Source organism: Lepidochelys kempii, chromosome 1 (assembly GCF_965140285.1).
Source record: "Lepidochelys kempii isolate rLepKem1 chromosome 1, rLepKem1.hap1, whole genome shotgun sequence".
Taxonomy (NCBI): Eukaryota; Metazoa; Chordata; order Testudines; family Cheloniidae; genus Lepidochelys; species Lepidochelys kempii.
In genome coordinates, this window is record NC_136380.1 from 200,257,753 (window position 1) to 200,276,057 (window position 18,305).

At 45.5% G+C, this 18,305-nt stretch overlaps 1 protein-coding gene across 2 annotated transcripts in view; it reads right to left on the minus strand.

The window, feature by feature from the left end:
* The window catches only part of NME7 (NME/NM23 family member 7), a 169,757-nt gene that overhangs the window by 46,353 nt on the left and 105,099 nt on the right, over window positions 1–18,305 (minus strand). For both annotated transcript variants that reach the window (XM_073308141.2, XM_073308130.2), the window contains one exon: window positions 12,078–12,179. In XM_073308141.2, the coding sequence (XP_073164242.1) occupies window positions 12,078–12,179 (102 nt within the window). The remainder of the gene's footprint in view (window positions 1–12,077; window positions 12,180–18,305) is intronic.

Genomic DNA, 18,305 nt, shown 5'->3' on the forward strand with positions numbered 1-18,305 from the left:
CTTTAAGCGATTAACCATTTAAATGACATAATGTTAATTATTTAAACGGTTAACTTTTTTAATGGATATTTACATCCCTAATACTTATAAAATATAATCAAGTCACCCCTTAACCTTCTCTTTGTTAAATTAAATAGATTGAGCTCTTTGAGTCTATTGTTATAAGCAGGGGTGTATTGGGGTTTTGTGGGGCCCTGGGCCAGAGCAAGTGGGGGCCCCTCCCCACCCCTTCTGCCTGCAGTTCCCCCGCACACTTCTGCCAGGAAATAGGGTCAGGGCACGGGGGCTTGGCACGCCAAGCGGGGTTGGGGCGCAGGGGCTTATCCCGCTCTGCCCACCTGGCACTCTTGCCGGGGAGCAGGGTTAGGGCGTGGGCGCTTGTCCTGCTCTATGCACCCAGTACTCCTGCCCCGGCAAGGGAAGCCCCCGCATGCTGACCCCGCTCCCTGGCTGGAGTGCTGGGCAGGCGGCCAGAGCGGGGCAAACCTGGCAAGCCACCTGTGCCCCGACCCCAATCCCCAGCTGGAGTGCCGGGTGAGTGGGCAGAGCAGGGCAAGCTCGGTAAGCCCCCAAGCCTCAACCCCACTTCCTGGCAAGAGAGCTGGGTGGGCAGAGCTGGTCAGGGTGTGGGGGCACCCATTTTTACGGGGCCCCCCAATTGGCAAGAGCCCCTGGGCACGGGTCCTGCTGGCCCCGTGGCTAATCCGCCACTGGCTATAAGGCATGCTTTCTAATCCTTTAACCATGCCTTGCTGAATAGTCATGGGCTTCTTCCTACTTTTCTGAAATACGAATGTTGAATTTCTTTTTAAACTTTACTCAATTTATGAATATCTTCCTAATACATATCTTTACATGATATGATAAAGCCTAAATTTTTATATCAGACTTTAAAAAACACAACATTTCTTGCTTTGGAAAACGGAACCATGTAACTGACATTCTATTGTTGAAAATGAGACCTTTTAAGAAGTAACTACACTTCCTGATTTTGGAAAGTGCTCAAATATATTGAAATTTCTTTTTTTCTGGTATAGATCTTCCTCTGCATGTTTTTCTCTTGTAGACAATGAGGCCTAATCATTTCACAAATGTCCTTTTAGAAAGGCATTGCTGTACTGTGATTATAGTCACTCTGATTCTCTTCTATGATGATTCAGTTGAACAACAAAGCAGCCAGAAAACCATGGGCCACCCACCACCAAATCAAATCCTCAGCACTGACTCCTCTAGGCACAAAAGGATTGGTTACATGACTGCTCCTTGTAGTGTGCCCTGAAGCCTTCCAAACTCAGGTGCTGAAAAAGGACAGAAGTAGCAAGTTTCACAGTTGTGGGCATTCAGCTAAGTATGCTGGCTGTCCTCTAGAGTTTACGCACAGGGGCCAAAAGTAAGAATTCCCCAGCCATTCTTAACCATTCATGATGGGACATAAGAGGAGATGCAGACTCTCAGGAAGCTGTCCCTCTGACCATTTAGGGCTTTAGAGAACACAACTGACACCTTGAATTGCACTGAGAAACCACATGAGCCAGTGCAAAGCACAAGTGTTATATGCTCATGGTGACCCAGCACACTTAGGAAACAGGCAGCAATATCCTGCACAAGCTGAAGCTTCCAGGTGGTTTTCAAGGGCAGTTCTAAGCAAAACATATACAGTAGTCCAGACTAGAGGAGACAAAAGCATGGAAATCTATAAATATTAGAGAGGAAAGATGGTCTTGGGGTTAAGACACACTGGACAGAGATTTGAGAGATGTCGGTTCATATCCAAGCCCTACCACAGACCTCCTGTGCAACCTTGGACAAGTCATTTAATCTCTTGGTAACTCGGTTTCCCATCTGTAAAATGGGAATAATATTTCCTTTGTCCCACCATTTGTCTGTATTGTCTATTTAGACTGTAAACTCTTTGGGGGCAGGAACCATTTCTTACTACACGTATGTACAGTACTCAGTTTAATGGAATCCTGATCTTCACTGAGTCATCTTGACAATACCATAGTACAATTAATAAATATCTATGGTAAGCAAGGGCACCAGAAAGACTGCAAAAGGAGGGGAGTGGGAGAAGGGCAAGAAACCCAAACAGGCCAAATTTGTCCATGTTTTCACTTTTTGTAGGATTCTTTTATGATGTTCAGGTAATTAAAGAGCTCCTGATGGAGCCATATTGGACTCTTCCTAGTCTTCATCTTTCCTTTATGTTTATGACCAGCAAAAAAGCTATGGAGGTTTGTGCTCCTTGGGGTGGAACTACCAGTGTTTGCCTGACACAGACAAACCAAAACTAGTAAGGGGAAACTGTTGCTTTTGAAGAGAGTTTCAAAGGGTCAAGAGCAGGGTGACACAGTGAGAATTTTCTGTTACATTTTTATGAATCCTAGGCATGCCACAATTTCCCTCTGTACATTGCATTGCTACCCCGTGGGTGCAAAAAGGTTAGCACTGCTCTTGGAACAGGGCAGGAGACCAGAGGTGTCATCTGTGTTACCTGGCTGTCGGGGGGGGGGGGTGAGTAGAGTCATTAAAAAACTGGCTGAAAACAGAAGGTCCAGCAAGACAAAGAGATGCCCCAACCACTGAACAATCAACACCTAGCAGCGGGAAACCCCAGCAAGCGGGATTTGTGAACTGAGCTGGAGAACAAGGTGTCAGGTGAATGGAAGAAGAGGGGTATTTTTGGAGGGACTCAGGAGCCCAGACCAGAGGAGACAAAAGGGGGCAGGGGGAGAGAGCTGGAGTTGGAGTCCATCAAAACATGTCTGGCTCATCATGGCATTGGGTTGGCCAGGATGGATTATGGCTTAATTTCTGCCTCCCTGTGCTAACCTATGGACTTTCAGATTCTGTACCCAGGTGACTAATAAATAGTTACCTTGTTTTGAAAAGACTGCCTGTGTCATTGCAAATACTCACTGAGAACATTGTGCCCTGAATGGATGCAGTACTAGCCTCCCGCAGGAGTCTGATTCAGCTGGATTCACTGCAGGGAGCCATGGTGAGAAACAGGGACTGCTGGCACTGGAGTCTTGGAGGCCAGGGGCCTGCCTCTGTGGAACTGTGTAGGTCTGTGGGGCCTGGAACACTAAAGGGGTCATTCCCAGGAGATTGGGTATAGACCGGGGCATAGACCAGTCCCTGTGACTTCATGACCAGCAGAAATTAAGAACTATGTATCTGTTAAATTCCTGTGGTTGGCAATGTCTCTTTAGCTGCTTCCTGTTACATCCCCATGTACTGAGGTTATTTATTCTCAATCTGGGGGAATTTTCATGCTATCAAAGCAAGGAAATGAGTCAGGTAATCTGGGGTTCTACTCCCAGCTCTGTCATGGACTTGCTGTCACTTAACTCCTCTGTGATGTACTGTCTCTATTCACGATGCTTTTCCATACACATAGGACAGCCATATATAGTAGTTTCAGCACAAATGGATTATTTTAGATTAAGAAAAACAGAAAAAAAGACCAAAACAAAAGCCTCCATGAAAGCCTGGTATGTATCTTTGGTGCAACATGCTGCATCAACTCAGTATCCTAGAGTGGCAGCTGTCTTGCATGACAAATATTTAAAGGTGCAGTACATGGGAAACAAAATCACAAGTTACACAGTTACATGCACCACAATCACAAAGCTTTTGCTCAAAATGATATATAAATGAGAGCTTACCGTTATAGGTGCTGGGGGGGGGGGGGAGAACGGACCAAAGGATAGTTTCTCCTCTACTTTTTAAATGGGGGTGGAGGTTGGCATGCCTCCTGGCATGACAGAATGGCAGCCAGGCCAAATTTCAGCAAACGTATGGCATTGTGATCTAGTTTCGAATTTAAAATGACCCTGACAAATTGGAGAATCGGTCTGAAATCAACAAGATGAAATTCAATAAAGATAAGTGCCGAGTGCTTCACTTAGGAAGGAAAAGTAAAATGCACAAACACAAAATGGGGAATAACTGGCTAGCTGGTAGTATTGCTGAAAATGATCTGTAGGCTACAGCGGATCACAAAGTAATTATGAGCCAACAATATGGTGTGATTGCAAAAAAGGGTAATATTCTTGGATGTATTAATAAGAGAGTTTCACATGTCAGATATGGGAGGTAATTATCCCTCTCTACTCAGCACTGGTGAGGCCTGAGCTGGACTACTGTGTCTAGTTCCCACATGCTATAGGAAAGATGTGGACAAATTGAAAAAAGTCCAGAAAAGAACAACAAAAATGATAAAAAGTTTTCTAGCCTATGTGGAAAGATTAAAAAAACTGGGCACTTTTAATCTAAGGAAAAGACGACTGAGGAGGGACTGGATAGACTTCAAATATGTTAAGGACTGATATAGAAAGGACTGTGATTAATTCTTCTCCATGTCCACTGAAGGCAGGACAAGTAGTAATGGGCTTAATCTACAACAAGGGAGAGTTGGAAAGTTTTTCCTAACTATAAGGGTAGGTAAGCACTGGAAAGGCTTTAAGAGAGGTGGTGGAATCCCCATCATAGGAGGTTTTTAAGAACAGGTTGGACAAATACCTGCCAAGGATGGTCTAGGTATACTTGGTCCTACCTCAGCACAGGAGACTGGACTAAATGACCTCTTGAGATCCCCTGAAGCCCTACACTTCTATGATTCTATAATGTTATTAATATCAACACACTTCTGAGAAAAGGCCTTGGTGGTTAACTTACCTTCTTTTTTAGGGTATAGCTTTCTAGGTCTGCAGAAGCCAAACAAAGGGATTTTACAGAAGAATCCTGCATGCTGCCTCCAATGCTCCCAGCTGACTTGGGGAATTTTGTGGGGCCTTTGAAGTTACTGTGTATGGTGGCTGTGAGATAGAGTAATCTGGGAAGAGGAAATGAGGGGTGCAAATAGACCTGGGGGGGAAAAAATCTTTACAGTGGCTGACCAGTTCAATGTAATCTACAAAGTTATAATAGTGTTTGACAGTCACTTGCAAAGAGAAAATGTTCTGCAAGTCAACTGTTAAATTCTGTTTTCTTTTTGCAGATTGGTTATTTATTACAGTCTGAGACATGATGGGTTAACTCAGCTAGTACAGCATTTCAGAGACACTATATACTATAATCGAATGGAAACAAGATTCAGGCAAGTGACATGGCTGCATAATCAATGTATTCTATTGGTACCAGTGGCAAGAGGACAAAGTTAGGGTCTACCCTAATCTGCCTCCAAATTACAATTCTTTGTGCATCAGAACCACAGTAACAGATAAATGAAATGGTATAATTACAGCCAGGATTATAAAAAATAATTTTCAAATTTGGGTGTCTAAAGTTAAGAGGCAGAGTTTTTAAAGTGCCTATGTGATTTAGGGACTTGTGCTTTCAAGTCACCCATACACTTCTGAAAATCCCATCCATAATTCATATTCAGGCACCTACATAAAAGTGCTTTATTTTTCATACGCGCTCAAAGTCCAAACTTCCAACAAATTCAATGGGTTCTGAGCACCTCTGGGGAAAAAAAAAAATCAAGATTTTTATTTAGATGCCCAAATATAGACTTGGTTCCCAAATTTATGCATCTATCTTTGAAAATCTGGGTTATAATTTTAATAGCATGAAGAAAAAATATTAAAATTGGCATTGTAATGAACCTGCTGGCCTCTGATTGCGTAACTCACTAGCTCCCTAGAACAAACAGAAGCGAAAAGATTGGGCTGTCATTCTAGGAGTTGTAGAAACACCTTTCAGTATCCACAGAGGGCAACCTGTTACCTAGCATGACCAAGACGTGACAGAAGATCAGGCTCAAGGAGACAGACAGAGGGTTGGACTGTGACCACAGCTGGTTGCAGGCAATATCCTGGCAATTAGCTGTGAAGGAAAACCCAACGTAGAGCAGTCCAAGCAGACAATGAGAGGCAACCACTGTAGCTGGCTGACAGGAGAACAAGGAAAGGCCCCTAACGAGACCACAGATGAGGGAACTAAACCCTGGCCAGTGGGTTCCACAGGTCAATAATTAATTGCCCTCTAACAGATGAATGGGCTAGCAGGAGCACCCTAAATACTAGGTCTGAAAGGGGAGAGGATATCCTTGTGCCCCTCTACTTGATTGCCTCCTACAGGTGGATTTACAAACTAGTGTGATAATTTTTAATTGTCATTTGTCTAAGACATTGTAACAAGGGTATCTGCACCTTTTTCCCTTTGCCAGCTCTAGCAACGACGCACTGGTTATTTACCGGATATGTGTGAGTCTTTAATAAAAACCCAGCAGAGGGCAAAAATCTGTAGAACCTAGTGCCTGGAGTGCAGACTGTACTTCATGCCCTGTAACTGCATTTCCCTCCACACTACCAAATATTTACAAGGGACTGTTGTACCACTACACTCCCAGTGATCCCTACAGTTAGGTCAGTTACAGTATTTTTAACTGTGGGTTGGTCTTAGCCCAGTTCCTTGTAAACAAATACCTATATCACAAAATCCACTAAAATCTTTGGCAATGCTGTCCCAGCATACAGACTACGCTAGTATACAACAACAAAACAGCAAGTTTTCTGTCTGAAATCTTCCCCGATGGCAACAAGATATTCCTTTTACAATGAGAGAGTCTTTCCTTTGCAGAACTTTACTCACTTGAAGTGCCACCAAAAATAATCCAGTCACAGCACATGGCACACATTTAGCACTGTGCACTAATTACTGGTTTTGTGCACTTAGAGCTGTTCCTACTGTTTCCATTTTGGGGACCATGGAAAGTTAATCACTTGTCCTCACTCCTCCTGACCCCCAGAGTTTGGGGGCTCAGATAAAATGAGAGTGAGGTCCAAACAACAATCTCATTTTGATTATGTAAAACCCAGGCCTCATGTGTTTTTGTCCAACTTTACTGACATCATAGAATTTCAAGGCCAGTAGACTGATCTCACCAGCCACTGACTCCACCCAGCACCTGTACTCTAAACCCAGCAACCAAAATGAGACCTAAATATTACAGCCCACAGAAGACTAGACTATTATATGCCACAGGCAGAGAATGTGCGTGACTGGACACCATTCTGGATGCTTACGCCAGGCTCAGGCAGATGTTATCATTAGGGTCTTTAAGACCCACTTTAAAAATGTGAATTGCCACATTTGTAGTAATTATTACATTAGTTACATATCAGAGAGACAATTTGCCACCGATAAACTAAGGTGACATCCATATAGGTCAGAGTCCAGTGTCTTTACTCGCTTTGAGTAGCGCCTTACTTCAAGAGCCATCCCATTGACTTCAAACGAGACAACTAGTGGAGTAAGGGACTATTCAACATGAGCAAGGGTGGCACAAGCTGGAACTTTGTGTTTTGTGCTGTAATTCCAGACTTTGCCGTTGTCTTGGTCTATAGCAGGTTGTATTTTTGTATCAGGAAGCAGTGCATCAGATATGAACATGAGTGCACAACATGCCACAGCGCATTGTTAACATTAGTAGTTAAGAACATGCTCCATAAAATGCTTGATTGGCTGTTCTCAAATGCCTTTAAACTTTGGTATTTATATACCAAACTTCTTCACACATGTGAAGGTCACTAGACTTCATAAATCAGAGTCAATTTAGGTCCTCCTATCCCGACTCTGTCAAAGGACATTGGCACTGCCCTAGGATTTTAGAATTGCTCCAGGATTTTATCTCCTGGACAGCAATGCTGATTGAAAGTCACCACAGTAAGCTTAAACAAAAAACACCTTATTGATCAGAAACATAATAACTAAATGTGAAAAGGTGCATTTATATGAGAGAATAAGAAAAACACTTAAATCTTTCCCAGTCAACAAATGTTAAAATAAAAAAAAATGTTATTTTCACATCAAAACTGAAACCCCACACAGAGCAGAAAACTAAATCTAAAGTAATGAAGCTTGAAACTAATTGTTCAAGATAATTGAACTGTATAGGACAAAAACAGATTTTTTTTATTTTACACACACACACACACACACACACACACGCGAATTCAGGTCTCTGAATGACAATGTACTATCTATGGGACACTAAATATTTTCCCTCTCTTTAAGCACTAAAATATCAGCTCATGAAGCTCTAAGACTGTGTACATAACCTTGTTAGACAGGAAATTGCTTTTCTGGTTTCTGCTACCACTACCTGAGGCAGACATTGCAACCACAATGTTTAGTTGATAGCTTCCCTGACTATGTAGATTAGGGATGATAAAAAATGTGATACTTTAACGACATTTTGTCAAGGACAAGCTGCAAACATTATCTAACTAAACAGATAAATTGCAAGCAAAGACACTCCTGAAAGCAGCTCTACCCCTGTGCATTTATCCTGTATGTGGATAAGGAATTGATTTAAGGTGATTCTTACAATAAACAGTGGAGATAGATATGTTGTGTATTTCTAACATACCATTAAAGCAAGCAATATGAAGCCAATGTCCAAAACCTAAGACATCTGTTTCTAATGCATGTAAAATCATGCTTATTTTCACTCTACACATATAGTGTTGCTACCAGGTAAAAAGGAACCACACAAACAAATATCCAAAATGACCCAGTGGTTAGAGCACTAGCTTGGGACTCCGGACACTAGGGTTCAATTCCCTGCTCAGCTACAAGTTTCTGGTGTGTCTCTGGGGAAATCAACTAGTCTCTTTATGCCTTACTTCCTCATCTGTAAAATGGGGATAACAACCCCTCCCTACCTCACAGGAGTGTTGTGAGGATGAATACATTAAAGATTGTGACTCACTCAGATACTATGGTAATGGAAGCTATGTGAAGACCTTAGATAAATAGCTTCATAGAGCTTCAGGCCAGAAGAGATCATTAGATCATCTAGTCTGACCTCCTGTATATCACATGCCATTAAATTCCACCTAAATTGAGCCTAATGACTTCAGTTAAACCAAAACATTTTACTCCTCAGGAGAATATACTGAGGTGTACCACAGGCAGAGAATAGGAAAGACTGAGGCACAACCAAGGCCCTGTGATGGCCAGGAATTGAGTAGATGAGATATACCCTATACCGAGATGATCCTAGCAGGCAATTCACAAACCACATTGCAGAGGAAGATGAAATACAGCCAAGGTCCCTGACAATCTAACCTGGAAAAATTCCTTTCTGATCCCAAATCTGGCAATCAGTTAGATCCTGAGTATGTGAGCAAGAAACACCAGCAAGGCATCTAAAACAAAGGATTTTCTGTACTGCCTCATACCACTGGCCTAGCCCACCCTCACTAGCCATGGCAAATCTCTGATGCTTCAGAGGAAGGAGAATGAAAAAAGACCCAACAAAATTCAAAACGCAGAGATTATAATTGTACACTGGGGCAAAAAATTCCTTCCTAACCTCTGCTGGAAGCCCTGAAACAGGAGATTAAATTATAACCATTATCATCATACAGAACTACAAGTGTTATGAGCATGTTGGATTTATCTTTAATAACTTTAAGACTGCTAGTTTGTGGACACCTTCCAGTATCAGCAGCATCATGCCAAGGATTAAACAAAACCAGCATAAACATGAAAAACAAAAACGAAATAAAATGACAACCCCAATCTTTCAAAGAGTTCAAGTGTTTAGAAACCTTCCATTAATGGCATTTGGGATAACCAAAGGAGCAGTGTACTATGTGAACTGCTATTGAGAGAGGTGACTGACCTTCATTTAAATATAGGTCAAATAACTGGGGTTATGCTCTGCTCACACTAGAGTAACAGAGTACATGAAATAGAACATTTAACATGGCCAAATGGAAAAGTAGTTAGAAATTAGCAAAAATATTTGAATAATTCCCCCAATATTTGCCTTCTCTAATGTTAAATGAGAATCTACAGAGCAATAAACTCAAAAGAAGTTGTTCTCTTATTCAAGTGTAAATCTATAAAATACTGGGCATTGGAAACTGCCTAATTACAACTAAAACATCCTACCATAATATTAAAATACAAAGCCCTGATTGCATTGCCAAGGGATTGTCATTTTGTCTTCTGGATGCAATCTGGTGTATTTTTGTCTGCACCTTATTGTCTGGTTAGTCAAAAATGGCAAGATCTTTGGGATAGGGACTGTCTCTACCTCTCTGTTCTGTACAACATCATGTACATTGATGGCACTCAAATAAATACATAATAAAGCCTATAAAATAATCATATTACAAGCAGGGCTACAGAATGCAAGCTTTTTGTTTCCTACAATGAACATGGGGACTGGGGGTATGTCTACAATGTAATGGAAGCCCAGGCATAGTCGACTCCTACCTCCTGATACTGAGGGGAACAATCTAAAGGGGGAGGACATGTGATTGTCCCGCATGTCTCCTCTGCCCAGCGACTCGCCCTGCGCCTAGCCCAGGGCCACCACGCTTTTCCTGACCCACACAGTTACTTGTGGGTGGGAGAGGCTCTCTCCTTTTCCTGCTGCGCCTCCACCCTGGCACATTTGGCTGCTCTCCCTGGCAGTTGGGACCGGGCAGGGAATGGGATGGAGCCACTTCTCACGTGCTGAAGCTGGCTGCTCTGGGTTGCTGACTCTGTGCAGCGCAGTGGCTGCCTGAGGAGGTGGCAGCGGTGAGCCACCCCCACACCCCTGGCCTGGCTGCCGGGGACAGGGGCCGAGTAAGCTGGAGTCCCCTCTCCCCCCGGCATGTTTCCAGCTCACTCGGCCCCTGTTCCTGGCAGCCAGGCCTAGGCGGGCAGGGTGGTTCACTGCTGCCACCTCCCCAGCCAGGCTCTCTCAGGCAGCTGCTGCGCTGCACAGAGCAGCGACCCAGAGCGGACGGTGTGAGAAGTGGCTGGTCCTGCCCCTTCCACTCCCCGCACAGGCCTGACTGCCAGGGTCGAGGGCTGAGTGTGCTGAAGGACAGGAGCAGTGGGAGAAGGACAGAGCTCCTCTCCCTCCACCCCTCTGCCCTCCAGGCCAAGCAGAAATCGGGCGGGGGCATTTGACCCAGCATGGCCCCCCGATACTCATCGCCTATGAGCCCAGAGTTAGGGGACTCGAGTCAGCTGATTTGTATTAGGGAACTCTGGGCTTGAGCATCTACATTGTATTTTAACCCTATGTTAAGACTTTTCTAACTTGTGCTACAACCTTGGGCTCTGACATCCACACTGCAGTGCACAGACCCAACTCAAAATAACCACATTCCAGCATCCTCCCTTTCCCCCAAAATATGGTCTCTCTAGCCCTAGGACCATGGTGCACTGTGGGAAAACTTTACTGCCTGCCCTGCACATTACCAGGAAGCAACATCCTTTGCAAAAGGCTCGATCAGTTCACTCTCCATTGCAACCCAGGAGGCTCTCTGATAGTGTGCTTGCAGATCAGTGATCAGAAGAGAATGGGTTAATGCTGACCTAAGCTGCTGCCATTTGCAAAGGGCTTCCGTTTTCAGTAGAGTGGATTGCAGATTGTTGGAACAGAGAGGACTAAGGAAGTTGTTCCATAGAACTTTGGGATTCTTCTGGCTGACACCAGGGACCTGAATCAAGCAGGGCCGCATCTACAATGCAAAGCAAAAGGGCTCAGACTTGGGTCCCGGCTTAACTCGAGCTTGGGCCCTCCAGGGACCTGGGATCCTGGGTCCAAGCCCTGGATTAGCGCAATTGCAGTGTAGACACAAGGAGGGCTCAAGCATGAGCTTACTTTGCAGTGTAGACATACCCTGAGAGTTTCTTCTCACCAGTTGGACACCAGGGGATTGCCACAGACTTCAGTGGAGTAACACTGATTTACTCTGGCCTGAAAAGAGAATCAGCCCATTTGTTTTTGGTTAACTGTTGTAGTGCTTTGCAGTCCAGTGAAAATTGATGAAAACAATTACCAAGGTAACTTTTATCTTGACACTGTATTTTCACACAAGTATTTTTTTGGTAATTTTATTACTTTGTTTACCTAGGATAGGTGGATTACCTACAGGTTCAGACCACTGATCCACCTAGTCTAGTATCCAGCTTCAATCAAGCAGTGTCCAATGGCTAAATGTTTCAAAGGAAGTGATAAACACATACAGTAACAGAGCAATGCTGTAATGTTTAAGTTTGACATATAGAATATCGCCTTTCAAATATTTCTCTTTAAACAAGTAACTTACAGGATCAGAAGGTCCACAGAAGTCTCTGAATACTTTTTGAGGATCAAGCTGCCTGATCTCTAGTGCTATGCAAGGCCCTGAGCACAGTTCTGTAACCATCTCCTGGAAGAGGAAAAGATGAAAACAAATGTCAGTTTGTTAGTGTGTTACCAAGAGTTGTATTTCACATAAAAGTTGGATCCAAACACAAACAAGAAAAAATTATTAGGAAATGTTGGGGAAAACAGCAGGAAGAAATGGCAGAAGGTATAATCAGCATCCTTAGTTGAGATAATTTACCCATATTTTGTTATTCAGGTTCACAACATGGAGGGTAAGTTGGATCCCTAACTTCTTCAGGATGCCCAAGTACCAGCAGTTGCCAAAATATGTTTATTTCTCTGCATTTAGCCTGAGGTTGCAACCTCTTCGTTCCTCACATGGATCTTGCTACAGAAAGCCATAGCTTTGTCACCTTCAGACTAAGTTACTACAACTTGCTGTACTTGGGTTTAAACCTGAAGAACATTTAGGCTACGTCGGGTGATGAAGCTACCACCCCTCGTTGGAGGTGGGAGAGCTCTCTCCCGGCGACAAAGAGCAACCACATAGTGCACCTCACCGCTGTAAGGTGCGTAGTGTAGACATAGCCTTTGGGTATGTCTACACTACGGAATAAGGTCGAATTTATAGAAGTCGTTTTTTTAGAAATCGGTTTTATATATTCGAGTGTGTGTGTCCCCACAGAAAATGCTCTAAGTGCATTAAGTGCATTAACTCGGCGGAGCGCTTCCACAGTACGGAGGCTAGAGTCGACTTCCGGAGCGTTGCACTGTGGGTAGCTATCCCACAGTTCCCGCAGTCTCCGCTGCCCATTGGAATTCTGGGTTGAGATCCCAATGCCTGATGGGGCTAAAACATTGTCACGGGTGGTTCTGGGTACGTATCGTCAGGCCCCCGTTCCCTCCCTCCCTCCGTGAAAGCAAGGGCAGACAATCATTTCGCGCCTTTTTTCCTGAGTTACCTCTGCAGACGCCATACCACGGCAAGCATGGAGCCCGCTCAGGTAACCGTCACCCTATGTCTCCTGGGTGCTGGCAGACGTGGTACGGCTTTGCTACACAGTAGCAGCAACCCATTGCCTTCTGGCAGCAGACGGTGCAATACGACTGGTAGTCGTCCTCGTCGTGTCCGAGGTGCTCCTGGCCACGTCGGCTGGGAGCGCCTGGGCAGACATGGGCGCAGGGACTAAATTTGGAGTGACTTGACCAGGTCATTCTCTTTAGTCCTGCAGTCAGCCCTATTGAACCGTCTTATGGTGAGCGGGCAGGCGATACGGACTGCTAGCAGTCGTACTGTACCATCTTCTGCCAGGCAGGCAAGAGATGAGGATTGCTAGCAGTCGTATTGTACCATCTTCTGCCAGGCAGGCAAGAGATGAAGATGGCTAGCAGTCGTACTGTACCATCTTCTGCCGAGCAGCCATGAGATGTGGATGGCATGCAGTCCTTCTGCACCATCTGCTGCCAGCCAAAGATGTAAAAGATAGATGGAGTGGGTCAGAACAAGAAATAGACCAGATTTGTTTTGTACTCATTTGCCTCCTCCCCTGTCTAGGGGACTCATTCCTCTAGATCACACTGCAGTCACTCACAGAGAAGGTGCAGCGAGGTAAATCTAGCCATGTATCAATCAGAGGCCAGGCTAACCTCCTTGTTCCAATAAGAACGATAACTTAGGTGCACCATTTCTTATTGGAACCCTCTGTGCAGTCCTGCCTGAAATACTCCTTGATGTACAAGCACCCCCTTTGTTGATTTTAGCTCCCTGAAGCCAACCCTGTAAGCCGTGTCATCAGTCGCCCCTCCCTCCGTCAGAGCAACGGCAGACAATCGTTCCGCGCCTTTTTTCTGTGCGGACGCCATACCAAGGCAAGCATGGAGGCCGCTCAGCTCACTTTGGCAATTAGGAGCACATTAAACACCACACGCATTATCCAGCAGTATGCAGCACCAGAACCTGGCAAAGCAATACCGGGCGAGGAGGCGACGTCAGCGCGGTCACGTGAGTGATCAGGACATGGACACGGATTTCTCTGAAAGCATGGGCCCTGCCAATGCATGCATCATGGTGCTAATGGGGCAGGTTCATGCTGTGGAACGCCGATTCTGAGCTCGGAAAACAAGCACAGACTGGTGGGACCGCATAGTGTTGCAGGTCTGGGACGATTCCCAGTGGCTGCGAAACTTTCGCATGCGTAAGGGCACTTTCATGGAACTTTGTGACTTGCTTTCCCCTGCCCTGAAGCGCATGAATACCAAGATGAGAGCAGCCCTCACAGTTGAGAAGCGAGTGGCAATAGCCCTGTGGAAGCTTGCAACGCCAGACAGCTACCGGTCAGTTGGGAATCAATTTGGAGTGGGCAAATCTACTGTGGGGGCTGCTGTGATGCAAGTAGCCCACGCAATCAAAGATCTGCTGATATCAAGGGTAGTGAAACTGGGAAATGTGCAGGTCATAGTGGATGGCTTTCTGCAATGGGATTCCCTAACTGTGGTGGGGCTATAGACGGAACCCATATCCCTATCTTGGCACCGGAGCACCAAGCCGCCGAGTACATAAACCGCAAGGGGTACTTTTCGATAGTGCTGCAAGCTCTGGTGGATCACAAGGGACGTTTCACCAACATCAACGTGGGATGGCCGGGAAAGGTGCATGATGCTCGCATCTTCAGGAACTCTGGTCTGTTTCAAAAGCTGCAGGAAGGGACTTTATTCCCAGACCAGAAAATAACTGTTGGGGATGTTGAAATGCCTATATGTATCCTTGGGGACCCAGCCTACCCCTTAATGCCATGGCTCATGAAGCCGTACACAGGCAGCCTGGACAGTAGTCAGGAGCTGTTCAACTACAGGCTGAGCAAGTGCAGAATGGTGGTAGAATGTGCATTTGGATGTTTAAAGGCGCGCTGGCGCAGTTTACTGACTCGCTTAGACCTCAGCGAAACCAATATTCCCACTGTTATTACTGCTTGCTGTGTGCTCCACAATATCTGTGAGAGTAAGGGGGAGACGTTTATGGCGGGGTGGGAGGTTGAGGCAAATCGCCTGTCTGCTGGTTACGCGCAGTCAGACACCAGGGCGGTTAGAAGAGCACAGAAGGGCGCGGTACGCATCAGAGAAGCTTTGAAAACCAGTTTCATGACTGGCCAGGCTACGGTGTGAAAGTTCTCTTTGTTTCTCCTTGATGAAACCCCCCGCCCCTTGGTTCACTCTACTTCCCTGTAAGCTAACCACCCGCCCCTCCTCCCTTCAATCACCACTTGCAGAGGCAATAAAGTCATTGTTGCTTCACATTCATGCATTCTTTATTCATTCATCACACAAATAGGGGGATGACTACCAAGGTAGCCCAGGAGGGGTGGTGGAGGAGGGAAGGAAAATGCCATACAGCACTTTAAGCACAGCACTTTAAAAGTTTACAACTTTAAAATTTATTGAATGACAGCCTTCTTTTTTTTGGGCAATCCTCTGTGGTGGAGTGGCTGGTTGGCCGGAGGCCCCCCCACCGCGTTCTTGGGCATCTGGGTGTGGAGGCTATGGAACTTGGGGAGGAGGGCGGTTGGTTACAGAGGGGCTGCAGTGGCAGTCTGTGCTCCAGCTGCCTTTGCTGCAGCTCAACCATACACTGGAGCATACTGGTTTGGTCCTGCAGCAGCCTCAGCATTGAATCCTGCCTCCTCTCATCACGCTGCCGCCACATTTGAGCTTCAGCCCTGTCTTCAGCCCGCCACTTACTCTCTTCAGCCCGCCACCTCTCCTCCCGGTCATTTTGTGCTTTCCTGCACTCTGACATTATTTGCCTCCACGCATTCGTCTGTGCTCTGTCAGTGTGGGAGGACAGCATGAGCTCGGAGAACATTTCATCGCGAGTGCGTTTTTTTTTCTTTCTAAGCTTCACTAGCCTCTGGGAAGGAGAAGATCCTGTGATCATTGAAACACATGCAGCTGGTGGAGAAAAAAAAAGGGACAGCGGTATTTAAAAAGACACATTTTATAAAACAGTGGCTACACTCTTTCAGGGTAAACCTTGCTGTTAACATTACATACATAGCACATGTGCTTTCATTACAAGGTCGCATTTTGCCTCCTCCCACCGCGTGACTACCCCCTCAACCTTCCCCCCTCCCTGTGGCTAACAGCGGGGAACATTTCTGTTTAGCCACAGACAAACAGCTCAGCAGGAATGGGCTCCTCTGAGTGTCCCCTGAAGAAAAGCACTCTATTTCAACCAGGTGACCATGAATTATATCTCACTCTCCTGAGGATAACACAGAGAGATAAAGAACGGATGTTGTTTGAATGCCAGCAAACATACACTGCAATGCTTTGTTCTACAATGATTCCCGAGTACGTGTTACTGGCCTGGAGTGGTAAAGTGTCCTACCATGAAGGACGCAATAAGGCTGCCCTCCCCAGAAACCTTTTGCAAAGGCTTTAGGACTACATCTAGGAGAACCGCAAATGCCAGGGCAAAGTAATCCTTTCACATGCTTGCTTTTAAACCATGTATAGTATTTTAAAAGGTACACTCACCAGAGGTCCCTTCTCCGCCTGCTGGGTCCAGGAGGCAGCCTTGGGTGGGTTCGGGGGGTACTGGCTCCAGGTCTAGGGTGAGAAACAGTTCCTGGCTGTCGGGAAAACCGGTTTCTCCGCTTGCTTGCTGTGAGCTATCTACAACCTCCTCCTCCTCATCATCATCTTCTTCATCCCCAAAACCTGCTTCCGTATTGCCTCCATCTCCATTGAAGGAGTCAAACAACACGGCTGGGGTAGTGGTGGCTCTGACCCAGAGCGGCTGTTTGCCTCTCTGGTTTTCTGGTAGGCTTGCCTCAGCTCCTTCAGTTTCACACGGCACTGCTTCGGGTCCCTGTTATGGCCTCTGTCCTTCATGCCCTGGGAGATTTTCACAAAGGTTTTGGCATTTCGAAAACTGGAACGGCGTTCTGATAGCACGGATTCCTCTCCCCAAACAGCGATCAGATACTGTACCTCCCGTTTGGTCCATGGTGGAGCTCTTTTGCGATTCTGGGACTCCATCATGGTCACCTGTGCTGATGAGCTCTGCATGGTCACCTGCAGCTTGCCACGCTGGCCAAACAGGAAATGAGATTCAAAAGTTCGCGGTTCTTTTCCTGTCTACCTGGCCAGTGCATCTGAGTTGAGAGTGCTGTCCAGAGCGGTCATAATGGAGCACTATGGGATAGCTCCCGGAGGCCAATACCATCGAATTGTGTCCACAGTACCCCAAATTCGAGCCGGCAACGTCGATTTAAGCGCTAATCCACTTGTCGGGGTGGAGTAAGGAAATCGATTTTAAGAGCCCTTTAAGTCGAAATAAAGGGCTTCATTGTGTGGACGGCTGCAGGTTTACATCGATTTAACGCTGCTAAATTCGACCTAAAGTCCTAGTGTAGACCAGGGCTTAGAATCTTCAGCTGGTTCAGAATGGAGCGACCTATTTACTTAGCAGCATTTCCCAAAGGGGACACGTAACACCTGACCTATGTAGTCAATATAAACTAAGTTGTCCATTTTAGCTGATAAAAAACTTTTACATCATGCTTTAGGTCCTACCTCCCTTGGACACTGCCTCTTTCTTTAAGGAGAGTCTTAATTTGGGGAGGTGAGTTTTAACTATAGCCGCTGGTGCCAATTTGTAGTTTGCTAACAAGATTAATAGGGGTTCTTACAATCATTTAGTCTGACCTCCCGGATAACACAGACTGTAGAGTGTGTGCGCACTTAGAGTTCTGAGCAGAAACTTTTAAAACAAAACAAAAGAAAGGAATTGCAACTGATGGGGAAAAGGGAAGACAGGAATAGGAAATGGGCGAAGCTGGTGAGAACAGGCTAAGATGTCACCATTCTAGCATTCAGCAATGAGCTGCTCATAGGTCAACCCAGTGGCAAGCAGAGAACAAGAAAGTAAAGGGTAACAAGGAGATGAGGCATGTGGCAGAAAAACCTGGATCATGCCTATCCCTAGCATGTAAGAATTAACATTAAATTCAAAGAGAATTAAATTCAAATGCTATGTTTCCAGAATGAGAGCAACTTCCCAATGAGATCCCTTTTGAGATCACTCATGAAATCCTGCCCCACTGAAGTCAATAGCATGCTCCCTTTGACATTAACGGCGCCAGGATTTCACCCCAGAACTTTGATTATAGGGTGTTCACAGGAAGAC